This window comes from Rhodofomes roseus (genome assembly GCF_022264815.1).
Source record: "Rhodofomes roseus strain CIRM-BRFM 1785 chromosome Unknown C8Q71scaffold_8, whole genome shotgun sequence".
Taxonomy (NCBI): Eukaryota; Fungi; Basidiomycota; class Agaricomycetes; order Polyporales; family Fomitopsidaceae; genus Rhodofomes; species Rhodofomes roseus.
Genome location: NW_025952964.1, coordinates 925,101 through 949,721, shown reverse-complemented (window position 1 = coordinate 949,721; position 24,621 = coordinate 925,101). Strand labels below are relative to the sequence as shown.

The 24,621-nt window shown below is 54.1% G+C and overlaps 9 protein-coding genes across 9 annotated transcripts; 4 read left to right on the top strand and 5 right to left on the bottom strand.

Moving 5' to 3' along the window:
- Positions 1 to 44: 44 nt before the first annotated feature.
- C8Q71DRAFT_898571 (uncharacterized protein) lies at positions 45 to 282 on the bottom strand (the record flags this gene model as incomplete). The annotated part of the gene is made up of 2 exons (XM_047928777.1): positions 45 to 88; positions 143 to 282. The coding sequence occupies 2 exons, from the start codon at positions 280 to 282 to the stop codon at positions 76 to 78; spliced, it is 153 nt and encodes a 50-aa protein (XP_047779889.1). The 3' UTR covers positions 45 to 75.
- A 1,732-nt stretch (positions 283 to 2,014) lies between these two features.
- On the top strand, positions 2,015 to 3,053 carry C8Q71DRAFT_754841 (uncharacterized protein). Its single transcript, XM_047923511.1, has 3 exons — positions 2,015 to 2,269; positions 2,322 to 2,822; positions 2,878 to 3,053. Exons 1-2 carry the CDS (start codon positions 2,117 to 2,119, stop codon positions 2,775 to 2,777), a joined length of 609 nt encoding a protein of 202 aa, XP_047779888.1. The 5' UTR covers positions 2,015 to 2,116; the 3' UTR covers positions 2,778 to 2,822; positions 2,878 to 3,053.
- Positions 3,054 to 3,729: 676 nt separating this feature from the next.
- C8Q71DRAFT_723123 (uncharacterized protein) lies at positions 3,730 to 6,152 on the top strand (the record flags this gene model as incomplete). The annotated part of the gene is made up of 9 exons (XM_047921568.1): positions 3,730 to 3,845; positions 3,904 to 4,068; positions 4,123 to 4,204; positions 4,264 to 4,309; positions 4,365 to 4,439; positions 4,491 to 4,532; positions 4,585 to 5,239; positions 5,292 to 5,972; positions 6,035 to 6,152. 9 exons carry the CDS (start codon positions 3,730 to 3,732, stop codon positions 6,150 to 6,152), a joined length of 1,980 nt encoding a protein of 659 aa, XP_047779887.1.
- A 2,123-nt stretch (positions 6,153 to 8,275) lies between these two features.
- C8Q71DRAFT_564726 (uncharacterized protein) lies at positions 8,276 to 9,309 on the bottom strand. Its single transcript, XM_047919392.1, has 4 exons — positions 8,945 to 9,309; positions 8,792 to 8,841; positions 8,674 to 8,739; positions 8,276 to 8,603 (listed from the first exon to the last, which is right to left on the bottom strand). The coding sequence occupies exons 1-4, from the start codon at positions 9,240 to 9,242 to the stop codon at positions 8,448 to 8,450; spliced, it is 570 nt and encodes a 189-aa protein (XP_047779886.1). The 5' UTR covers positions 9,243 to 9,309; the 3' UTR covers positions 8,276 to 8,447.
- A 533-nt stretch (positions 9,310 to 9,842) lies between these two features.
- On the top strand, positions 9,843 to 11,165 carry C8Q71DRAFT_564596 (uncharacterized protein). Its single transcript, XM_047919390.1, has 4 exons — positions 9,843 to 10,454; positions 10,520 to 10,768; positions 10,835 to 10,924; positions 10,981 to 11,165. Exons 1-4 carry the CDS (start codon positions 10,178 to 10,180, stop codon positions 11,076 to 11,078), a joined length of 714 nt encoding a protein of 237 aa, XP_047779885.1. The 5' UTR covers positions 9,843 to 10,177; the 3' UTR covers positions 11,079 to 11,165.
- Positions 11,166 to 11,510: 345 nt separating this feature from the next.
- On the bottom strand, positions 11,511 to 13,455 carry C8Q71DRAFT_564601 (putative fungal pheromone GPCR, STE3-type). The gene is made up of 7 exons (XM_047919391.1): positions 13,117 to 13,455; positions 12,954 to 13,066; positions 12,837 to 12,903; positions 12,762 to 12,776; positions 12,586 to 12,708; positions 12,083 to 12,533; positions 11,511 to 12,031 (listed from the first exon to the last, which is right to left on the bottom strand). Exons 1-7 carry the CDS (start codon positions 13,325 to 13,327, stop codon positions 11,557 to 11,559), a joined length of 1,455 nt encoding a protein of 484 aa, XP_047779884.1. The 5' UTR covers positions 13,328 to 13,455; the 3' UTR covers positions 11,511 to 11,556.
- A 1,757-nt stretch (positions 13,456 to 15,212) lies between these two features.
- On the bottom strand, positions 15,213 to 17,033 carry C8Q71DRAFT_847628 (putative fungal pheromone GPCR, STE3-type; the record flags this gene model as incomplete). Its single annotated transcript, XM_047926662.1, has 5 exons — positions 16,658 to 17,033; positions 16,422 to 16,601; positions 16,235 to 16,372; positions 15,751 to 16,183; positions 15,213 to 15,696 (listed from the first exon to the last, which is right to left on the bottom strand). Exons 1-5 carry the CDS (start codon positions 16,854 to 16,856, stop codon positions 15,213 to 15,215), a joined length of 1,434 nt encoding a protein of 477 aa, XP_047779883.1. The 5' UTR covers positions 16,857 to 17,033.
- A 2,591-nt stretch (positions 17,034 to 19,624) lies between these two features.
- On the top strand, positions 19,625 to 21,320 carry C8Q71DRAFT_754819 (putative fungal pheromone GPCR, STE3-type). The gene is made up of 5 exons (XM_047923510.1): positions 19,625 to 19,893; positions 19,953 to 20,132; positions 20,179 to 20,316; positions 20,365 to 20,830; positions 20,887 to 21,320. The coding sequence occupies exons 1-5, from the start codon at positions 19,695 to 19,697 to the stop codon at positions 21,170 to 21,172; spliced, it is 1,269 nt and encodes a 422-aa protein (XP_047779882.1). The 5' UTR covers positions 19,625 to 19,694; the 3' UTR covers positions 21,173 to 21,320.
- Positions 21,321 to 21,619: 299 nt separating this feature from the next.
- On the bottom strand, positions 21,620 to 23,299 carry C8Q71DRAFT_906789 (putative fungal pheromoneG-protein-coupled receptor). The gene is made up of 6 exons (XM_047928936.1): positions 22,980 to 23,299; positions 22,815 to 22,927; positions 22,693 to 22,759; positions 22,503 to 22,640; positions 22,013 to 22,451; positions 21,620 to 21,962 (listed from the first exon to the last, which is right to left on the bottom strand). Exons 1-6 carry the CDS (start codon positions 23,191 to 23,193, stop codon positions 21,764 to 21,766), a joined length of 1,170 nt encoding a protein of 389 aa, XP_047779881.1. The 5' UTR covers positions 23,194 to 23,299; the 3' UTR covers positions 21,620 to 21,763.
- Positions 23,300 to 24,621: the final 1,322 nt, after the last annotated feature.

Below are 24,621 nucleotides of genomic sequence, written 5' to 3'. Positions count from 1 at the left end.
CTCCGCTTTGCTAGCAAGGCACTCTATGTACTCGCGGAGACTCTTCAGCCATTCGAGATCGGGTAGATAATGAATTCAGAAAACCGCGCTACAGCCGATGCGGTCAACGAGCGTTCGTCTCTGATCCAATGCGTTGACTCACCGGAAATCAGGCTGGCCGACAGTCTCATCACTCCGCCCTTTTGCCCCTAGGCCACGGATCGCCTCTGTAACAGTCTCCGGGTCAACATACCACACGATCTCCTCCGAAGTATTGACAGAAATGACGAGGAGACGGCCCATCTTCGGCAGGCGCTCGTACTCGTCGGGATCGGTCTCGCACCCGAAATCTATGTACTGTCTACATGGAACTCGTCGAGACCAAGCTCCTCGGCGTCCTGCCACTGCAAGTCCTCCACAGGCTTGAGACCTGGCGCGTGGACAGAGGGCATGAACTCGATACCGAGACGAGCAGGAATTCAAATGCAGGGGTACTGAGAGTGTCAAAATTTCCTCCCCTAATTACTTTGTAATCATACTCCTTGGATAATCCTGACGACGCGGCTCAGCTTCAGGACTCAGTACTCAGTACTCAGTACGCTCAGTATGTACTCAGTTGGAATACAAATGATTGGGCTCAGCCACACCGGCCTCTGCCGCCTGGCGCTTGTTTGATATTCCCACGGTTGATGGACGCGCTGGACGCACGGTGAGCCACAACTGAGTTACTTACTTACTAGAACCACACCTTACCCTCCTTCACTCACACTATCGCCGTCAACATTCTGCTCCGTCAACTCTGCTTGGACTCGAACTGCAGCATCATGGAGCCAATACATCCGTCTCGAACTATACAGCCAATACGTCCGTCTCGAACCATGCAGCTGCTGTCTTGACCCTCCGGGTACACACCGCCGGCTCCCTGTCCCATTCGCATTCACCGAGCGCAGGCCTGACCCTAGAGAGGTATACGCCTTGCGAGTATGCTCTCTTTGGCAAGCATTGACTAGTATCGTCTTCTAGGCTCTCGGCACTGCACCTCATATGAAGCCATTCAACACGCTCCCCCAAATTCTCATACCGAGTACTCGGTATGCGTGGCAACCACCTTTCCTACACTATGCATGGGTAGCTCCGGAGGCACTTTTGCTCGACTACGCAAAGAACAACAAACTGGTAAGGCGACTTGGTCGCCATTTAAATCTAGCTGGGACCATGCGCGCAGCGTTGTTTGCAATGATCGTTCGTGAGGGCGTGGCAGACATCAGCGAGCACTACCTCCAAATCGAAACGTCGCCCATCGGGATGAAGTAGGACGCTACATTGCTGGTAGCAGTATACACAAACTTCGATCTCAAGCGCGCAGACCTCCCGTCCGATGAGACGGTTGAGAAGATTCGGCAATGCTTGGGGATTGATATTGAGGATCCACCAAGGTGGTACTTGGATAGCACCTATTGGCATTGGGAGGCACGGTCACGGTGATCGGGTGCATCATCCAGTCTTTCGCTATTACTATGGTTAGCAGTGGCTACTGGGATTGCGTGGCTATGTTCTCACATAGCAATCAGGTTATTTGGGCTCCACTTCGCGTTTCGAGGCTTCAGATACCTCTCCCTTCTGACACGGATGTAATGCTATTGGTCGCTTGTCATGCATGACATGACGGCGTGTACAATATTATTGTCTGGCCTTCATCCCTCCGATACAGAGTAGTCGTTCTACTAGTTCTCATTCCGATATCGCTTCAAGTTGGCCTGATCGCTGAGCCTGTCCCGAATCACTGCCGCCCATGCTCGTTGCTAAACCACAGACACTACGACTGCTCATACTGTTCCCGTTCGATGCACAGAAACTTCGTGATGTATCCGTCAATGTTTGTGCACGCCAGAAGAGCGATGTTTCCTCTATATACTGCAGGATAGGTTGGGCCACATTGGCATCACCGTATGCCGCCAGCGCTTGTTCAAATTTCCCACGGTTCATGGAATCCTATCACCCCTTGCTTCACGCACGGTGAGCCACCTCTACCAGAACCACGCGTTACCATCCACCTCCCCTCAGAGCATGCACGCACTTGCCGTGAACATTCTGCTCACTCACTCAGTCGACCCGATTTGATCGACACTGCGACGTCATGGAGCCAACACGTTCATCGCGAACCGTACAGCCAACGCGTTCGTCTCGACTCATGTGGCAACTAAGAGTAAGTTCGCTCGACCCTCCAGGTACACGCCGCGGGCTCCCTGTACCATTCGCTTTCAGCGAGCGTAGGCCGGAGTCTGGCAAGGTATGTATCGCGACACTGCTTTTGTTGGCAAGAATTGACTACCATCGTCTAGGTTCTCGACGCTGCGCCTCATATGGAGCCTTTCAACACCCTTCCCCGAATTCTCATTCCGAGTACTCGGTATGCGTGGAAACCACCTTGCCTACACTATGCCTGGTTGGCTCCCGAGGCGATGCTGCTCGACTACGCAAAGAAGAACAAACTCAACAGGCGACTTGGTCGCAAGTTGAACGTACCTGGAACCATGCGCGCTGCGTTACTTGCGATGATTATTCGCGAGGGCGTAGCAGACATCAGTCAGGACTACCTCCGCATCCAGACATCGCCCGTCGGGATGAAGGAGGAGGCTACGCTGCTGGTAGCAGTATACACGAACTTCGATCTCAAGCGCGCAGACCTCCCGTCCGATCACACAATCGAGAAGATTCGGCAACGCTTGGGTATGGAGGGACCACCAAGGTGGTATTTGGATAGCACGTACTGGTATTGGGAGCCACTGTCGCGGTGATCGTGTCAAGTCGGGTGTGTATCCTGGCTGTTCGTTTTCACTACGGTATGTAAGCAGTCGCCACTGGGATTGTGCGGCTTCGTTCTCACATAGTAGCCAGGTTCATTGGGCTCCATGTCGCACCTCGAGGCTTCCGAAGCCTCTCCCTTCGGACACGGATGTATTGCTATTGGTCTGGTCGCTAGTCGTGCACGACATGACGAGCATGTACAACATTACTAGACTGTATCTGATTCTGGCCACACACTAATATAGTGGGAATTCTTCGCTGACGGATCACCGTAATTGTGCACGGTATTCACGATGTTTTCAAGCGGCCAGCGGCCACGGTTGCGTAGAGTCATACGCAATGCTTCGCTCAAGCAGATGTTCCGTTGTGTGGATGCACAGAGAAAGACTGCTAGTGTACCTGCTCTGATCAGATTCTACCCTCAATAGGTACGATGTTTGAAGTAGTTTACGTTTGGCGGCGGTTACAGGTTACGTGATTACTGCTGGAACGTAAACCGCTGGCAGTGCCGCTGCACGACCTGGACGCCGACGTTGTGCTGTCCATAGGTGAGCTTTTATCACCGTCTGACGCTTAGGTCCAATTTACACGTGTGCCATGGGAACTGGTATAGCCCGACAAGCACTACTTTCAACGAGGAAAGCCAGATTGTCGTTGTAGGCCAGGGTAGGCTGATGACTGTCGGCCTCGCTGCGCTGCGCTGAGCGATGGACCTCGGTGTTTGCCATGACGCATATGACAGGAAGAGTTACTACGTCATGTTCTACACGAGGTTTCTTGCGGTGTCCTACGCAGTACCGACCACATGAGCTTTCCTAGTCAGCCTTCGGGAGCCTGTCACAGTAGCCGCCTGACTGAACGTACTCTCCTGAGTCCTCACATCCACTGGCGACAGACAGAACCACTGTAAGCTCCCTCCCTCAGAACGGTACTGTGATCTCTATGGGATATTCACTGGGGTGTATGTCTAACGGCTTCTTAGGTCTAGCAAGCATCCTCGCAGTGACATTGAACGACCCGACACGTCGCAAGATGAACGCTATGGTCTATATTGCTGGGTATGTTGTTGGCCCATCATCCCTGATCTACGTCATCATTGAAGACACCCCCTCTCAGAGCTCTCAATACAAATCACTTAGGGTTTCTCGACACGCTGCGAATTCGCGAGCGAGCTATATATCTGATCGCTGATGGGGATCTAGAAGACGAGAAAGCTCGTGGCATAGGAGATGCACAGATCTCCCAGGTCTCATCCTTCCTCGAACAAGGCGACCGCGGAAGGTTTGCATAGGCTTCGAAGTACAGTACTGTCATTAACCTTTCAACGTGCCCCAGATACGACATCCTATTCATACCCGGGCCGTCAGATATCACTGCAGTCTCTGTGGAAGCAGCAGCCTCCCATATCCAGGCCCTGGTGCGTCCCTATCGTCCAAGCGTCGTTCTGTCATAGACCTGACAACTATCTCTCCCCAGTATGGAAACGGCTTGAATACTGTTGCCACTGGGAGTGGCCGCTTGTGTATGATTCTCCTCAATGCATCTTATGCATCGTATACTACTCATCCAACTCATAGTACTCGCGTCATCGGGGCTGCTTAAGGAACGCACAGCTTCAGCTGCGTCACTGGACGTACCTCAGACACAAGTCGGTGGGTGAGATTAAGTCAGCATCATCCTCCAGATCTCTGACCGTCTATTAGCATCAGCGCAAGAGTGGCTTGAAGACAACATCATACGCGATGGTATGTCAATGCTGCAATGCTTCAGCTCACGCTAAGGCTTGCCTCCCCGTAGGTTATTTCTGGACAGCTGAAGACTCTCCGGAGACACTCAGATCCCTCGCATATCTGGTCAAAGCAGCGGTAAGGGGAGAGTTGCAGTGCGCGATCTTCCCCTTACCGACTTTCCGGAAGCATTGGAAAGCGCAATCCGGTGAACAGGGCGCGACCATACACTCGGAGCCGACGAAGCCGTCAACGACCCCAGGGGCAGACTTAGCCAAGTCCATAAACAGCTATTCGCCTGCCGAAGCCGACCGGATACCACATTCGGTTGTGCACTTGGCTATTCGTGTTGGCCTTGAAGGCTCCATGTCTTCCTGCAATGCCCTCGTGCGCGCGCTGTTTCAAATGTTCCCGAACGCGTATGGGCTTCTCGGCGCTTCGTCTACACGACCGTTCGAGTATCTCTGGCGGGATGCTGGGAACCGACTTCATGTGCCCTGGGATGCCCCATCGGACGAAGACTTACGCTCTTGGGAGCAGGAGGTCAAGGAAATGCACCACTACCCATCTGACGATGATCTCATGGATGTCCTCGAATACGTCAAGGTCTGCGTCGCTTACGAGCCCGGCGACTGGAGGATGCCTCCATACTCGCACGCTGGTGTTGTTGCTATAGCGTTGGGGGCTGGTGCGGAGAAGGAGGCGCGGGAATGGATGTCAGAACTGTGCGTAATGAGTGAATTCCATATGCGTACTGACGCTGAGGACATGCACCAGTGTCCGAGACGCTACGCACTCCGACGCGACGTGGACATGGGATATCGGGCGCTGGCCAATTCTTGTCGAATATGCCAAACAAACGGGGATCGTAGCCGAGATCACCAGACGCAGCGTAGAGCAAGCAGAAGAAGACGCGGAACTCGCACGACAGGCACTATTGTCCTTTCCTCACACCTCCATTGCGGTGCAGAACCAGCGGCGCGCCGCCATGGAGAAGTTGCGCAACGCCCCGATGTCCAGCCTCGTACCAATGCTGGAAGTATTGAAGTGGGAAGAACACGAAACGTTGCTCAAGCCCCCGGCATCTCTGTCAGCTATCCGCGAGGCCGAGGAGCGGCTAGGAACTGAGCTCCCGGACGACCTCAAGGAGTTCTACCTCGTCTCCAATGGCGTAGAATTCATGCCGCTGGCGAATGCGCCCGGTTTCAGACCCGTCGAAGATCTCAAGTGGGAGAGAGCAGTGGATCTTGGCCTCGACCAGATCGCTGTGGATTTAGGGTGCGAGATTGACGGTGCGGAGTGGGACCAGCTGCCGAAGATGGATCGTATCCTGGTCATTTCTGATAGCGACTCGGAGGAGAATGTCTGGTACGTCGATTCTGAGACGGTCGGCAAGGCCATAAGCGTCATTCGAAGTCTTAGACGCTCAGTCGACGTGTCGGGTGAACCCGGATGGCGGTGAGTAGTCGCATATTATGGCTGTCGCTCAGCCTCCTTGACTTATGAGGGACGTACTTCAGTGCGGTGTTCTGGTGTTATTGGATGGTGGAGACTCGGTGGCTCGAGAGAGGCTTCCGTGGGTATATCGAGGAGCTTGCTCGCGAGTCGGAGAAGAAAAGTGCCGTCCTGAATGTATAATGCGGCGCTGCGAGGGCACACGGAGAGTACAGAGTCGCAAATGTAGAACTTTCGTCATCTGGCTCGATAGTCAGTCAATATGCATGGCTGTGATCCTTGCTTCAAGGCCCCGGGGGCGACCTGAGCGGTGTCACTCATCTAACGGCAACAGGTTTAGTGAGACTGAGTAGACCGGTCGTCTGTGAGACGGAGACGTGCGAGACATTGGAGTGATCATGAACGTAGCTCGAAGTAATCTTCCGAGTCACGCTTGCCCATTTCCAATGTTATGAGCGCAAATATCGACTTTGGAATAACCTGAAACAGATTGCTACACACGACTCACCGGAGAATTGAGCGGCGAATAGCACGAATGGCAATATTGTGGGCGATTCTGCAAAACACGGAGATGGCAAGGTGGACCCAGACCGGTCTGCACGACGCATTTATTGATGCTCTACATCATGACGTAACAGACTCGCAAGATGGCAAATTCACGGAGCGCATCGGGAAGATCAACACCAAATTGACTGGAATCTCGCCACCGGCAATCCATCGAACGCTCACCTTGCTTATTGTCTTGCTCTTCGCATCGTCCGTTGTACCCTGACTAGTGAATGGTGGGCCCATGAGACTGGGCACTGCACGGAGCTCAAATTCTGCTTCGCCGAAAAACGCCGTGCCCTGACCTCCTGGCCTGTAGACTCGACTGGACTCTCTTTGTCTGATCTCATGCCAGTGAGTTGCGGCAGCTGTACAAAGGAAATCTCGACTCACTGTCTTATCACTTCTCTGCTCCGTGGGCCTGGAAGGATTCTATGGGCTCATTCCCGTGCATGCCAGGTACAAAGTCCGGAGGACACGGCGAACTTCAGAACCTTGTCCTCGCTGAGAGTGGGTGCGTTCGGGAAGGGCTTCTAGCCGCTCTTCCAGCTGGGAGAGAACCCCCCGAAGACTGTCACGGTGATGGTATTTTTAGACGTGGGCTAGAAGCAACCTGTGCTGTGAGAGTCGTTCACAATCCTACTATGCGCCCCACATACCGACTATTCCGCACTTTGGGTGCTCACCTTTGCTGCGTCGTCACTTCAAGATGAGTCTACGACATCGATCCGGCGGGCAGCGTTCATCGCTCGCATGTATCTCAAGGGAGCAATGTGCTAATGAGCATGGTATGACTCTCAACGAATCCGCGCATCGCGCTTACTTCCTGGCACAGATGTCCGTACTGGTAAGCACTGGCGGAGAACAATAAGGACAGGCGCCACCGGGAGTTACACTTTCACGCCACATTGATTGCACGCAGGATGACTGAGAATCTACCATGAAACGCCATATCATATGCTGAGACAGGAGCAAGCGAAAAGGAGTGACTGCGGCTCACATTTTCTGCCGACCGTCGCGACGAGAGCGAGTCACCTTCCGAATGCGGACGTACACAAAGAAGCCACGGCGACGCGATCTCTGGATCTAGCGGAGGCTCCCTGATCGATCAAGGCGCGCCGCGGCCGCCGCCCGCCTTTTCCACAAAAGGCAAAGCGCCATCTCAGATATGAGGCGCGGGCGCGGAGTCACCTTCAATCTGAAGACACGCTGCAGCCGGAGCAAACACCGGGAATGTGAGCCCGGGCCGACCTACGAGGCATAACAATAAGGAGAGACGGGAATGACAGGAGCAAGAGGCAGATGGGGCCATGAGTTCAGGTCCCAATTTGAAAGATTAGCTCGCTCGGTTTGCGTTGGCGAGGCGCGGTCATTATTTCGGAACTTGGGAGGACCGGCATCGATTTGTAAAAAACAATACGGGAGATATTGCGATATCATGTGCGAGAGACCACGGGAGGGGAAATCGATACTGAGAGGGCACCCAAACCTCAGTCTGAGAGGTGGGAGAGGTGGTTTGGTACGTGGACACTGCGAAGCAAGTCAGTGCGTGACGAACACTTCTGACCTGCTGACGCTGGGAAAGTGACTGCGCCGCATCAGACGGGAACACGGAATCCCAAGGGGGCACTCCCGATGATATCTGACAAAGTTGCGAGTTTACCTTCGCGCGTCCACGCCTCGCAAGACAATAGACTGACGCCCGCCAGGCACTCACACAGGCTCGGAATAGCGATGCACGATCACTGCGAGGCAGTCACCGAGGCATCCCGAAAGTCCCGGCTATTGTTGTGCGCTGAGGAGTCCCAGTATAAATGCGGTGGAGGGAAGCACGGAACACCAGCGACTCAGCCAGTTCAGAGCAAGTCCAGTCTTCGAGACACCACTCGAGCTCTCACCGCTTCTACGCTCTAAGCCATCCCCCACTCTCACCTACGAGCACAAATGGACGCGTTTTTCGACATCGCTACCCCCGTCCCCGAGGAGACCGAGCAGGTCCCCGTCAACTACGACACCACCAACGGTAGCGGCAGCGGAAGCTGCACCATTGCCTAGGTGCCTCACTCGCATCGTAAGTCCCTCATTCTCCTGCAGAACGAACACATACTGATGAGACATACAGAGAGTGGGCAGTCCTCACTTCACCATCACGACTCACGACTTGCGCATGATCGCCTTCGCGCACCCAACCCGTTGCAGCCACCTTCATTACTTGACAACGTAACTTATTTCGTTCATAAGGGGGAAGCCTGATGTGGGAGGAGAGGGGAGCTCACGGGCGATTTTGTATTTTGTCCTGGGTACCGCCCAGTTGACGCGATTACGACTAGACACGAATGTCATGACCGTGATTCCTATCAACCCATTGTGATTGTACCACGCAAGTGCCATGCTTTCAAGCTAGCATGTGAGATACGTCGGATATATACCTGTAGTGTAATAATACGTTCGTCGTCGTCTCGGTCTGGGGGCAGAGCAGCTTGTGCATTGTGCGTAGTACAGATTCCCAGTACTCACAGCAACCACAACAACCGTATTGCATATCAGTAGGACGAGACGTACGCGGGCGTATGCGCACGCAGATTCATGAATCGCAGTACTAGTCAAGGCAGGGAATGGTGAACCGGTGATGGTCAAGGTGGTGGTTGGCATATAAGGCGCGCATGACGCACGAGAGCGCCTAGTAAGGGAGGAGGAGGAGGACTCAGGAGGAGGAGGGGGGTCCATTTAGCCACCGGCCGATAACGCACGTGCGCACCGACTTCTTGACGGCGACAGCGCGAGAACGTCCGATCGACTGGGAGGGGCGTTGCGTGCAACGCGCAACGCGCAACGTGCAACAGTCACATACATCACGCTGTGACATACACTTTCAGACAGTTGCTTATGTGCTCGTCCAGCCTCGGCGCCGCCGCAGCGATGAGAACTAAGTAGAGAGCTACATTATTTGAGAAGTCATAGGATTGTGCTGGTGAATACTGCACGGCTAGCTGACGTCTACTTGTACATAGATTCCGACTAACTTATTACCGTTGACCGACCGCTTGCCTAATCGGGGCATGTGGCGGGTGCCTTGTGACGCGGTCTGTTCCAAACATACTTACAGCTGTTTTCTGAACATCGTTTAGATGTGTGATAGCTCCTATATAATCGGGTTTACATTCCAGATTTTCTCTCAATTGGGATTGCGGGGACCGACTCTAGTCTCTGAGTCGCCAACAGACGCCACCGTGGCCGGTGGCCGCGATGTATCTACCAGGAGATTACGTAAGTATACGGTGGCGGGCCGCGGTGCATCGAGTAAGCACTCGAACTACGCACACGGAGGCGACATTCGTTCTACTAGAGGATATACCTCTCAGTATAACCTCCAACAATCCCTTGTAGCCCAAGGTTGAAAAGATTCGTGTACCGTTGGCCCGGGCGCCGCTTAGGCCACAGGGGAGCCACACCGTGACTTGCGTGACGTTGCGCGTTGCGCGCAACGCGTTGCACGCAACGGCTCTCCCCGTGGATCGGACTTTCTGGACAGCGCTCACTAGGTACGAACGACTCGGACTCAGAGACGCCTGTGCTTGTCCCAGTCTCTTCCACTCTCTCATCCAAGTTTGCTTTATTAACGGGAATCTGACACTGGGACGCGAATATAACATCATCACCCAATGGATAACGATTCAGCAAGCTCTAGCAACCCTGCCCCGCGAGGCAGGGGCCGAGGGAAGTCTCGAGGCGGCCTGGGGAAGTATCTACGCGCGCGAGGAAGAGGCCGTGGTCGTGGACGTCCAGCCGAGTTCAGACAACGCTTGCTTCTTGAGGATGAGATGCCGGAAGATGTGGACGAAGAGGAGCTAGCGGAGACGCAGCGGAAGTACGCGCGGAGGCAGCTTGGGACGAACGCAGATCGATATCAGGAGCCAGAGGCGGAGTTGGACTCGGAAGGTGCGCACATATGTACTCGGTTCAAGGAATTACAGCACGCTGAACTGTGCTTCGCCGCATAATAGGCGAAGAGGTCGTTGAGCCCGAGGTCGACCTATCTGCTTTCCTCGAGCGTCAGCGACTCTCACCGCAAGAGTCCTCCGCGCCACCGCCACCTGAGGAGGACCCAGAGATAGACACAAGCGTCGTGAATATGCTCCCCGGAAGGCAAGGCGCCACAGCTCAGTCAAAGAAGGGCAAGGTGCAGCAGGTTGAGTGGGATGAGTCGCTGGAGGAGCTGAGCAGGGAGAAGGCAGCGGCCGAGGCGAAGTGGGGTGAGTAGTATGAGAGGAAGTCGACGCGATGGGACAGCTGACAGTCGTCGTCGCGATTCACCTTAGACTTGAAGTCGCGCTTCCGTGCTTCTGCAGCCACGCAACGAGGGACACCGGTCGCTAGAGGCAGAGGTCCTGGTCGGGGAAAACATCATGGTAGGTCGATCGCCGCCTAGTTCGGAAAGTGCTTTCTCACAAGGCTATATTCGCAGATCGACTCGTAGAAGCCCCACCGCTTCCGACAGAGCAAAAGCCCAAGAAACCAGAGAAAGAGGACATGCAAGACTTCCTCGACGATCTGCTCGCATGATACGATTGCTCGACAGCAAGCCGTTCGAAACATAGGCACTCACCGGACACATCTGCACCCTTCCCTGGATCGGCTACGCCTCCCGAGTCTCGCACTTTGTTCCAGGCCGAGCATGATACAGATGCGCGTCAACGAGCACGTCGTGGATGTCATTCAGCGGGCTCTGCCCGGTCTATGATACAGCAGAGACAGCGACATGCAGTCCGGAACCATAAGATAACAGCGAAGCGGAGGAGGCGCGAGGGCGATGATTATGCGGCAAGTACAGTTGAAAGAGGAGCGAGAGGGAGACAGGAGTCGATGAAGGGTATGGCTTTGATGCTATGCAATACAGTGGGGAGCCGACGGGAGCAAGCAGGCGGAAAGCGAGCAATAACGATACAGTAAACCAAGTCAAGCAGAACCGGAAAGACAGGCGCATCATCGCAGATCGGAAGACAAGCAAAGGCGTGGAGGGCGGCGTGTATGCTGGCGACGTTCAAGTGGACTCGGCGACCTCGACCTCTTGGTGCATCGTGACCTTTATCGCGGCGCTTTCAGCCGACATCTTCGAAGGCGACACCGGGCCGTCGATCGACGCAAACGGTCGATGGAACCGCGGGACGACGGTCGTCGCGGTCAAGGGGTAGGAAGGCGTTTCGGGGGACAGAGGAGGCGTGATTCTGTACTTCTCGGACGGTGCCTTCGGCGTGGCGGTCATGGCGGACTCGGGGAAGGTCAGCGTGGCGGAGGTGGCGGCGGGGGAGTCGGCGGGCTTGTCGGTGCCGTAGACGGCGGTGGAGGCGAGCGATTCGCCGACCTTCTCGATGTCGTAGTCGATGTCAATCTCGATGACGCTGTCAAGGAAGGATGAGGAGAAAGACCGTGGTCGTTGAGGGCGCTTGGCTTTGCGGGGGCTGTAGGGCGGCAGGTTCTCCTCGGAGGGGGATGCGCTCTCTTTGCTTCCGCCTAGGCTGTAAGGGCACCGTCAGCTCATTGGATGGAAAGTATGCAATAGGACTTACCGGAATCCCTTCAGCGCTGACGTCTTCGTCTTATCCGACGACGGGTGGAAGCCCAGACGTTTCACGATCGCCCAGGATGCAAGCTTGTAGTTTCGACGCGCCTCTTCAGCGAAACCGAAAAGGGCGAAGAACAAGAATGCAGAGCAAGGGTATATCCACCGGCCCATCTCCACAGAGATGTAGAATGGACGGCTAGACATCCAAGCGAGCGCAGGAAACGTGCCTACATAGGAGAAGTCGTAATGTGCGTTGGTCCAGGAAACGTACGGCGCGATGGGAACGTCGCCATTGTTTATGATGATGCTGAAGACGCCTAGAGGGACGGTACACGCCATCTCGATACAGCAGAGTAGCATCAATCGGAAGTATCGGCTCTTCGTGAGAGAACTACTGTTCGAGAGCAGCTGGCTGAACTCCGCTCGGCGTCGCCAGAAGGCTCGAAGAGTCAGACCTGAAAAGTATGATGAGCCGCGAGTTTTGTCCTGAAGGTGGACCAAGCGTACTAGCGTATACGAAGGATATACAACCCAAAACAACAGGCCACATGAAGACGAGGGGATAGGCTGGTGCCGTATTCCAGATGTCCGGCATGCATCCGACGTCTTCGAAGATATTAAATCTGTGGCCTGATGGCGTCGTGAGCACCACCCTGGCTGAAAGCCGTGTTGTATCTGCTCACCTTGTACAACGATATCTGCGTTTCGGGACCAGGCATCAGTTACATGAACCACAGGAGAGACGCATAACAACTCACGAAGTATCATTACGAGGACCGGAACTCCAATCGCTATCCCCATGTCCTCAAACACTGCTCGGCGTTTCTGGCAGAAGGTTAAGCACCGCAAAAGCGCTGAAGATGCGCACGACTTACTTGGTTTCGTGTGATCGTCGCGGCGGTCATTGAGGATATCCGGTAGAGCCGTCTATTGATACAGAGCGATGATGCAGGGATACCGACTCCTGCGCCAATGAGGAATTTCGTTGCTAACAAGCATTAGCCTGGACCGCCGGCACTGGAACGCATGGTCACTCACAGATGTCGCACCAGATCGGCGCGGAATCGTTAATATTGCCGTTCCAAACGATGGAGTCCACGAACACGATGAGAGACGCAAGAGATACCCAGATCATGTAGAGACATGTCCCTGCATTCCACCCTTGCAGATGCCATGGAATAGGTATCAAGCCGACAATGAAACCCAGGAAAGCGAACGTCGGAAACAGCGGATATGTCGCGTCACCCATATTGTACAGTTGGGCGTAGTTGCAGGATGGTAGGAATGTGTGTGGCGCAGGGATTTGGCGCGTGCGTTCCTTTATTGGTCTCTGGAGCCTGCATGGTTGACTGAACAATGGAACGTCGAGCTTTCAGGAGACAATGGCGAGCGCCTATTGATGCCTCACGCGAACCACGGTGCTAAGCGCCGTTTCCTTATTTGGACCACAATGCTGAGGCCAAGCCACAATGCGCCATTTTGCCACCGTCAGTCGTCCAGCCGAGGGGCCTTTGCAGACCCAGCAGCCTGTTAGGTGTTCAAACACCTAAGAGATGTATACAGTAGGTGCTACAGGACAGCTGGACGCCCTTGCGACCCAAGCGATCTCACGAGACTCTGTTCCGGATCATCAGGTAACAGGTTCGACACTCAATGGCACGGCACGCATAACTGACTGTACGCGCATTGTCCTCCTATTTCGGTCTAGCGTGTACCATGACACCCTGAGTCGTCCAAATATTTGTGACCCACCCCCGTTCCTGATTCTAGGTCGTACATATAAACACCTCTCGCTCAGCCGCTTCCCGCATACCTAATACCAGAGCGACCATAGCATTGCTGTGCACTGCATCAGCTCAAATCGAACACATCGACCGCCTCGCCACCTCCAACTCGTTGCCGAATAATGGACGACCTCACTTCGTTCGAATTCATCCTCGCGTCTGCATCGCATGCACCAGACGACTCTCTGGAATGTGTCATTCCTGTTGACCAGGAGCACATCGGAAACAACGACTCTTATTCTTATTGCACCATCGTATAGGGTGACGCCCCGCCGCTAGCCGGTGCGTTCTTTCTCTGTGATTTTCCTGGTCGCGCTGCTCACCATGTACTCTCACCAGGCACTGTCTCCTCCACGTACCCCCGGTCCACTGCTACCTGTATCGATATCTCCCGCGAACACGTCTTTTAAACTGTAGCCTGTGCTAGATTACTCTACCGTCCCTTCATCTTTCGACATTCCTTGGCTGCCCCTATTGATAGACTCCTACCATCCCATTTACGCCCGTGACGGATTTCCCCTTACGCTGTGTTTGTATACTACGTTCCACTGGCAGAACGAAACAGGCTGGTAGAACATAGAACACATTCATGCCGCGATTCCTTCAGCCAACTCAGTTGTCGACACGTAAAGCTCAGCTGTGCACTGCGTATTGCAGAATCCGTCTTCACACAAGCCTCCTGTTCGAGCTGCTGCAGGACACCATGCTCAGCGCCCAACGTCCGGGACAGAACCTTCGGCCACACCTTATGAGTACATAGGAGATGTTGTCTATTCATCATACACACAACGAACGCCTCGTAAAGGCGCGACATGATGCAAGAGCGATTCCAGTCGTCTGGACCAAGATAGTGAGGACACTGCTCGTGTGCGTAACTACATACTGATACAGAGGGCGTTACATGCAGAGATCGAGCTCGAGAATCACCCCAACTTCCAGTCATTATCATACGTCGTAGCACAGTGCAGATGATTGGTTTTCACGCAGAGCGAGGCGCATATCTCACAGGCCATACAGCTGCTACAGCAGTCTGCCTTACTATGAGTCTGAAGTCTTGGATCTACCGGCGCATCGACCCTGCGAAAGGCAATATTGGTCTAGTCAAGCTGGCTGTGGGTCCATTGATTTGTAGATACAATAACGCCCTATGCTTGAGACATTGGTAAGTACAAGAACGACTTCAGTCGTCTGGATTAATACAGTGCTAAAGACGGCTCGTGGGCTGCATAAGTAATGACGATGCAGGAGGCAATCATTTCAGGGATCTCGGAGAAGACCTTGTCTTCATGATCTTGATCGTAACTTTGTATACGGTGCAAAATCGAAAGTGCACTAAGCCATGGCCGCACACTACACGGCGCCATGGCCATGTTCAGAAACGTTCGTCACCTGCGAGTACACGCTCGCCGTCCACGACCGCGCGGCGGAGCGGCGGGACGCAGGCGGGCTGCACGAGCGGCGATACGCAGGCGACGGCACGGCCACCGGCCCGGGGGCTCCGCCCTCGACGCGGTGCCCAAACTCCACAGGCGAGTTCGGCGAGGGCACGCCTGTGGAGATGGACGGGCAGCGCGCGAGGAGCTCGTCGAGGTCGAGGTCCGCGTCGCTGAGCATAGCCTCGGAGGTGCGGCGCGCGTGGTACGTGCCCGCCTCCATCTTCGCGGGGGACGGCGGGGCCGGGGTGCGCGGGGTGTCCGGGAAGAGCGGCGTGTATCTCCCGATGTCGATGACCGTGTCGCGCGGGGTGTATGCGGGGAAGGCCTTGTCGTCGCTGAACTCCGTGGAGGGGCTGGAGTAAGCGGAGAGCGTGGCGGTGCCCGGGGAGGGCCGCCGGCTACGGTGCGGGTGCGCGTCAGTCGCTGATTGCTGTAAGGGCGAGAGGACGCACCATGCTGGATGCCATTTGTCGGGCTTCGCGGGGATCCTGAGGACCCTGCGCGCGAACCAGGCGAGCGCGCTGCGGTAGTCCTTGGTCGCCTCCTCGCCGAAGCCGAAGAACACGAAGAACACGAAGGACGACGCGGGGATCGCCCAGAAGAGGAGGAAGATGTGCTGCAGCGCGCCCGGGGTGAACTCGACGAGGGCGTACTGGCCGATGCGCGAGAAGCCGGCGTGGACGTAGGCCCAGCTGACGTAGGGGAAGAGCCCGGGCGAGATGTTGTCGTACATCGCGAACGCGGTGAGCGACGTGCCCCATACCATCTCGGTGATGGATATCGCGATGAGCCGGAGGTAGCGGCTCGTGGTCAGGGCGGAGTCGCAGCTTTGGAGATGCGTCGCGAAGCTTGCGCGTTGCCTGAAGAAGTGGTGGAGTGCCAGACCTGTGGGCGGGGGGTGAGCAGCGCGTAGGGATGTATCTGGAGCCAACATACCTGCATAAATAAATGTGAAGGTGGCGAAGAGAAGAGGTGGGAACCAGACGATAAAGACGGCTGGTATAGAGTAGTAGGTAGCCGGCTGGCAGCCGATGTCTTCGATGATGTCAAACCGATGGCCCTGGACGATGTAGTCTATGTATGAGTCAGTATGGGAGAGCACAGGAGTTGACGCATCACTCACGCAGGGCCATAAGCACCATAGGAACCTCGAAGCACATCGCGAGCTCAAACCACATCCTCCGCCGTCTATCCTCGTGCGTCAAGCGTACCGTTCGCCCTGACGCGACCAGGTGCAGATGCTTGCAAATGCACATCGCCGCCGCCGGCAGCGCGGAGGAGGCCCCTATAATAATTTTGGTAGCTAAGACCGAGGACGAGGGTCAGGATCCAGCACATGGTGACGGGAGGGCTACGTACTGATGTCGCACCAGACGACAATGCGGACCTCGACGTTACCAGCCCATACAATGGTGTTCACGCCGTAGATGAGGTCGACCACGAAGAGCCATGCAATGAGAGCGAGCGTAGCAACATTGCGTGCCCGCCAATGCGATGGCGAGGGTAACAAGACAAGGATAGCGGCAATGAAGACGCCAGCGGATAGCGTTGCAGCCATAACGCTGAAGGCCAGGGAGGAGCCCTCGCCGTATTAAAGCTGAGCATCGTTTGGGCGACAAAAGGGGCGTGTTGATGGCGAGACGAAGTTGTGCAGCGTTTGTATACGAACAAAGCCAGCCCACTCATTGAGCGCAATATTGAGCCACCGGCGCTTCCTCCACAGCGCACAATGGGCGGGCGCTTATCACCGCTTTTGGTAGCACGACTTCCTCATTGAGATGACTGCAGGCTACCCAGACATTGTTCTATTCGACCGGACGAGTGCGATGCCACGCCACGGTCCAATCTTTCACCTCACCTCGTGGTTGCATGATCTCTAAACTCAGCGAACGCCCGAACTTGGCTTGCTGTTCCACGACGCCGCCGCGCCTCTTGCCCACTGTCGTCTTCGAGGGCCGAGGCTTGTGTAGAGATACTCAGTCAACAAATTCTTGTGTAGATCACATCTATAAAACTCTGTATCAAACCGTACGCGCTCCAGAGCCTGTCGGATCAGTCAATAGGCATCGCTGGAAGCTCCAAGACTAGTATTGCTACCAGTACTTGGCGTGGTGAGCTTTACAACCATATTGCGATACGCTGGTGCAGAAGGGCGCCGCTGTAGCTTGTCGCGTGTCAAGCAAGGCTTTTTTCTCGATTTCTCTCGTGTTGTGTTTGTCTAATGCTCTGCAAACAGCTGTTTTTACAGTCACAACTCATGTTAAGCTTCGCGAATAGATTGCTCCACCCAATACGATGAACAATAACAACGAGGCAACACGGCTTCGTCGGCAACTAGAACAAGGTCCAAGGTAGAAAACGAAGTAGGTGATACAGTTATGCCACTGCTTATCTGGCGTTAACGCTGACAGCTAGGGATACACTGGTGACCGAACGGAGACGCTGTGCAACTCGGTATCAGTCTGGGGCCTGTGAACGCATTGGCAGACGAAAACTCACAGACTACGGTGCTTATGGCTACAGAGCATACGAAACGGGTATACGCTAACTGGATTCTCTGAAACGTTCTGGTATCAGCTTCCGCGCTATCGTAAAATGAAGTTCTCTTACCTCGGCGAGGGTTGCCTATGCGATCACGCAATAGCCACCAGGCCTTGAGTCGACGAAGTCCCGGTCAACAGGAATGTCGTAGTTGATAGACATGGTTGACTCGTTTTCCATGCCAGAAATGATTAGGGTGATGTCGAACAGATCGTCCATTTCAGTGGTGATAGCGGGGCACGAGGGTGAGGGCGGAGATGCGCGGAGACGACAAAGTCAGGTGCAAGATGATCTTGAATGCAGCCGATCGATTCGCATGCTACTTATGCATAATTTCTTGCCCTATTGTTCGAGAATGAGCGTGCATTACATGCGAAGTATTGTCCGCGGAATGGGGCAGCGTGAATGGCAAAGCTCTCGCACAAACAGCAGACAATGGCGTCGCCGACCCATTGATCGCCGAAAGCGTGAGCACGTATATTCCCAAGCCACCTCGCTCAAAAGCTCGCTAACATTGTAGTCTCCCGAGCCATACATCCAACATACATCTAACTCTGCGTCACAGTTCCCGCACTCTACCCACTACCAGCGATGGACGCCTTCTTTGAGATCGCCGACCCCGAAACATCACACTCCTGGGATGTGGACGACGCTAGCATGCCTCCTCCATTCAACATCCCGGTCGATATGGACCATTCTGGGTCCGGAAACTCATCCATCTTTTGCGTAATTGCATAATACCTGCCCTCTGATATTGTGCCCGGAGGTGAGTGCGGCCAGCTTGGTGAGACGCAGTGGAGACTGACGGGTACCATCACATTCGTCGACAGCACGTATCACCCTTCGACCTTTCTTCGCGAGTATACGGGCCCTAGATTTGTGTTTCCCTTTCTCTCACGTTGTAAGCATTTGCCTTGACTGTGGTACGAATGCCCCACTCACCAAGTCACCAGATATACCAGCACCTGGCCAGCCTTATACTATACAATCGTCCGGGTAGTATCGGTGGGGTTATGCTGTAGCAAATCTGCTTGCGAGCGTTCTGTCTGTATCAATACAAACTCGTTGACTCTTCATAACGCAAGTTGCGTGAAACCATGACTTATCGTCGTCAATCGCCACCAGGTGCACTCGAATGTGAGCGTCCGCTGGCTCAAGTAATGTTATGAGGTGTTGTATGGGGCATATAGCAACAACCAGCTTACGATGACTCTCCTCAATATAACACGAAGTCGAGTGCGCGAGGTACCTCGCGGGGGAGCACTGTGATGAATTTCAATAGGACTCCGTTGACTCGGTGCGCGACATGGAGAACGCCGCGGCCTTCGCGTAGGATCAGCATATAGTCATGATGTTTGTACAGCAGGTAGCAAATGCTACTAGTAAGGTTGATTGGTGGTTGACGTCGGTACAAGAGAAATCGTCGTGGTCACTTCTCGTCAATGAAGACACATAGTAAGTTCAACGACTGCCGGCGCTACAGCTCTAGATCTGCCACGACCTAGGACAAAGATGCTCCAGCTTCAATGATCGCATATTTCAGGTGCATAGAACGACGTATCCCGGGGCGGGGAAGCCAGACTGCGTTACTAATACTCGAACAATGCGAGAAGTAGCCGTTCAAGTTTCCTACCAAATCTGAGATCTGAACGGAGAACCTATCATACGTTCAGTACACGTTCACGTGACCCGAGGAACTCGTATTAGCTCGTATTGTCCTTGCTACTAGGCGCCGATATATGTCTTTGTTCGCTCAAAGTACCAACATTTGGCCGTCTCATAAACACTATGGGTACCGGTGTGGAAACGTACGTCTCTTCCCTCCGATTATCTTTCGTAGACCTGAACGTCAGACATGCTGGTCGCACTTCCCCTGGGTTCGTTTCTTGCAGCGGTCCTCGTACTCGTTCCCCTGCCTGCCCACATCAAGGCCCGTAACCTTGCCACCGTGGCAATCATTCTATGGCTCTCTGCGGTGAATTTAGCTCAGGGAATCAACACTGTTATCTGGGCAGACAATGTCGAGATCAAAGCCGTAGTTTGGTGCGACGTAGGTGAGCCGCGGTCCGCTCGCGTTGTCTCTTCGACATCTCATGTCCATTGCCTCTCGCAGTGACGCGGCTGTTCATTGGATCCAATGTTGCACTCCCCGCTGCATGCTTTGCGCTATGCATGCATCTCGAACGCATCGCATCGGCCAGAGCCGTCCGCATCACGGAGGCCGATAAACGAAGGCAGATTTGGGTGGATTCGGTGCTGTGCTTCGGGGTCCCTGCCGTCTATATAGGCCTATGTAAGTGCCGTTCTCGTGTTCATGGATAACTACTGAGATCTTCCAGACTACGTGGTACAGGGTCACAGATTCGATCTCGTCGAGACCATAGGCTGTAGGCCGGAGACCTACGTGTCCATCCCCGAGTTCTTTCTCATCCGCTTCCCGCCAATCTTCTTCTCGCTCGGCGCGTCTGTCTATGCAGGCAAGCTATTCCACGTATCAAGCTGCGCGTGTCTCATTCCCTTCGCAGTGTTTGCCTTCGCGCATTTCTTCCGTCGCAGAGCGACGTTCGCCAAACACCTCCAAGGCAACTCTGCTGCACTCACGCCGTCTCGCTACCTCCGTCTCATGGCCATGGCGGTCATCGAGATGTTCTGGGGTCTGCTTGTGACGGCTGTGAATACTTATTTCTCCTACCGTGACGGTCTGCGCCCGTGGATCAGTTGGGCCAATACCCACTCTGACTTCTCCCGCATCGGTCAATTCCCGTTGGTCCTTATACCTGGCCCAGCGCTTACCGAGGCGTACTTCCTTTGGTGGGCGGTACCTGTATCGGCATATCTCTTCTTCGTCTTCTTCGCATTTGGTCAGGATACCATGCAATCCTACGCCTCAAGCTGGGAATGGATCCGAAGCCTTTTCAAGCTACCTCGCTGCATACGGATGCGATCTTATATTGGCAAGGCTCAAATTCTTCACTCCCTTCCCAGATTCAGGTACGTTCTATGATTGCCCACGCGCCAAATCACTGACGCACGGTCCTGCTGTTCAGATCTTCACTCTTGTCTCCTAAGGACTCGGCTATATTCGTCAAAACCAGCATATCTAGCGAAGCATCCCACACTCGCACTGGTTTCGATCCTCAGAAGGATGCACGCATGTGGAACGCAAGCTCGTCATGGTCTAGCACGTCATTCACCTCTCATAGTCCTCCTTCCACCCCACCTTCATCAGCCCACTTCTGCTATCAAGCTCAAGTCCCATCCACTTCCCCAGCATACGTTACCCAGTATCGACATGTACCCTCGACTCCGCCCCGTGCATATACTCCTATATAAACGCCGGTCCAGATCTACGTTTCTTCTGTCATCGGCACTTCGCGAACTCTAACATGGGATGAGCCTCCTGCGTTTTCTGTATTTGTCGAGCCATCTGTAGCCATATAATCAAGGATTCATCGACCGACAGCGAGCAGTGCTCAGTGTATACACACTTGCGTGAGCGTGAAGTGACTCAGCCACCTTCGGCCCACCGTTTGATCGTCTTGATCAGCAAGCATGTGAGGAGGGGTTTTCGGTATCTACGTACTTACCCTGCGTGGCATGTACAGCGTATTTGAACAGCTGAGTCAACTCAGTGAAAAGATGTGTCTTGGACGTGCCCGTGAATTGCAGGCAATGGCCGACATCTCTTGGACTGTACCAATGCACGTAAGACCACATGCTGTATGATCACTGACTGGGCGACTCTGGTGTGCTCGACGACCAGCTTTGTCCTCACTTCAGTGGTGGTGACAAAAGTGTTGCGAGGCCGCCTACCGCGAAGAACGAACGAATACATTGCCCTGTAGTACTATCGATACAGATGCTCGAGAAACCGCATAGAGAAATAAGAGAGTGAAGCGGCGGAGAACCTCCGCCAGTCGTATATTAGCATTTGTCGTAAGGTGATCCGGGCTCATCGGGAGAGAAATTGTCCGAGAATGATGTTTTAATAGGCGTACAATCGCTACCAGCCATAGTGACGGACGCCAGCGACCGCCACCCCGGCGAGGCAGCTAGGGGGCTGTAGGGTGGTAGTGTGTCCTCGCGCTTCGTGGCGCCTTTGGTGTGATCTGTGACGAAAGGCCTAGTGAAGGTTGAGCAACGATTCCACGCCCGGATCAACGATGCACGTACAGGTCATCGCGAGGACCACCTCGGAGCATGCGAAGCGAGTGCATCCGACTGCACAGAGATGAGTACAAGGCATAGTATCTTCTCCTAGCTTCTTCAGCAAAGCCGAAGAACGCGAAGAATATGAAGGCACAGCCGACGATGATCCAGCGGCTGAGCTGGAGGGGGATGGCGAGCTGAGGGTTAGACATCCAGACGATGGCAGGGTATTGAACGACGCGAGAGAAATTGTAATGAGTGTTCGCCCAGCCTAGCCACGGCTGCATAGAGCTTCCGGTGACGGCGCTGTAGATTTCATATGCGCCAAACGGGGTGGTAAAGAGGATCTCGGTCATGGACAATGCCATCAGTCGATAGTAGCGACTCGGGGTCAATCCTGCTCCGCTTGAGAGGAACTGCTTGAATTGTGCTTGTCGCTTCAAGAGAGAATGCAACGACAGTACTGCGGGGATGATGTCAAAAAGCGACGAAGGGGGAATAGCGAAATACATACCACAGTACACGGCTGAGACTAGGCCGATGACGATGGGCCAAGTATACACGAGGAATATTGACGGGAGCGTGTTATAGACATCCGGATAGCATCCGAGAACTTCGAAGATATTGAAACGATGTCCCTGAACGATGTATGCTAGGAAGTTGTGGATAAGCGACGGTCGAGAGTCAAACACTGGAGGGCTTACCGAAGACCATGCACAAGATTGGGAACAATATGCAGATCAAAGAATCGACCAGGATAGTTCGTCGTTTCTGTGTGTCCTGTTAGCACGTATGGTCAATCGCGTGGCCAGTGATTAGTCCTCACCTCTGCACGTGTGATCGCCACAGCGTCCATGCGGGCGATATAGTAGAGTCGACGATTGATACATAGAGAGGCAGCGGGGATTCCCACCGACGCGCCAATGGTGATGCGCGTAGCTGAAAGGGGCGCGTCAGGACGCGACGCGACAAAGGGAGTGGTCGAGCTCACAGATATCGCACCACACAGGCGCGACATTCAAAGCATTGTCAGCCCAGACAACGGAGTTTACGAATTCGTTCAGGCATGCAAGAGACGTCCAGATCATGTAGTAGCATGTCCCAGTGTTGGCGGTCTGTAGATGCCACGGAAGGGGGACGAGGGCTAGGATGAACCCGATGAAAGCGAAGACAGAGTACAAGGGATAGGTCGGATCAGCTGCCATGGTCGTGATGCAGTCCCGTACGGAGCACCAGGCAAGATAGGGGCAGGTACGTGAGCCCCATGGAGGCCGTCATCTGTAATATAGAAAGCTGGACAGTGGCGACGCGTAGTTCAAAGGCGTGGCCAAGCGCCAGTCGAACAATGGATGGGCATGCTGCACGTGACTGATTCCGCGCCACCGCTCTGTGTTAGCCAATAGCAGGCGCGCTTGAGTAGTCCTTTCTTCGACTGATTCAGTAAGGGCCAAAAAGCCACGGCATATTGAATGGGATTACGGACCATAGCCGTGTCTGTCATTGTCCTCTATGCGGTCTGGATTGATTGCGCGGGAGCAAGTCTGCATCTCCAACTATAAAAGGGTGGATGTCGCGGAGTTACTGCTCAACTCCCAGTTACCGTTTCCTCACTGGTCTTCAGTCGAGTACGCCGAGGCCTATTCGCCATCTCCATTTGCCCATAGGCATCCCCGTCCCAGGGATAAACGTATACTTTGAAGCGAACCAGCCGCAACCCTTGTCCCTCGTACAGCCATGGACGAATTCATATCGACTCTCGGAGGTGAGCAATACTAAGTACTCGTCAACGCCGCCCTAAGCTCATCGGACTGAACCGTGATCTAGATGTCTCGCTGCTAGCGGAAGATTCCTCTTCATGGCTCACTGAAGACTCCACCCCATTTGACGAGTCTGTCGTCCCACTCGACTTCGAGCACAGCGGAAGCGGCACAAAATTCTTCTGTGTCGTATGCTGAAGCAATATACCCTCCGTCAACGTGTAGCCTGTGAGTTCGTTCTCAACCCGCGCTGTAGGCTTCGCTGATAGGAATCGACTGCTAGTAAACCCGCCTCTCGTCTGCCCCATCATTTGTAGCTCTGCGTCTTCAGGAGAGAAATTCCTCCCGTCATTCTGTCCCATGATACTTAACCTATCTGCCCGACTTCGCTTTTACCGGGAACATTCGTTTGTATATTACGTTATTCGTGAACGACCAGGTTCAGAAAGAATGTTATTGTTATTTTTCGTTCGAGATTCTTATTTCGCGGACGAGGTTGACGAACTGGCCGACGCACAACTCTGCGTACAACGGGATGTATCGAATTGCAACCATGATAATAAATTTTTCAGACGAAACTATTCACCGCTGTCGCTTGCAAGGGTCCCGACGTGGCCCATGAGCAAGCCTCGATGTCATCCGTGACGGCAACCTCAAGCCAAATGCTCCTTGGGAAAGACTGGAACGGCCTGGGCGTCACTCCCACTGTCCATAACAATGTTAGACTCGGACGCGTGCGGTCCACGACAAAACTAAATTGATTCGATGTACCTTGCGGAATGATCTCGAGCGTCCAGGATTGTCTTCGAAAGGCAAGGCAGTACGCCCAGGGAAGACTAATATCCCTGGGGATATTCCATAGGTGACTCTGTCAGT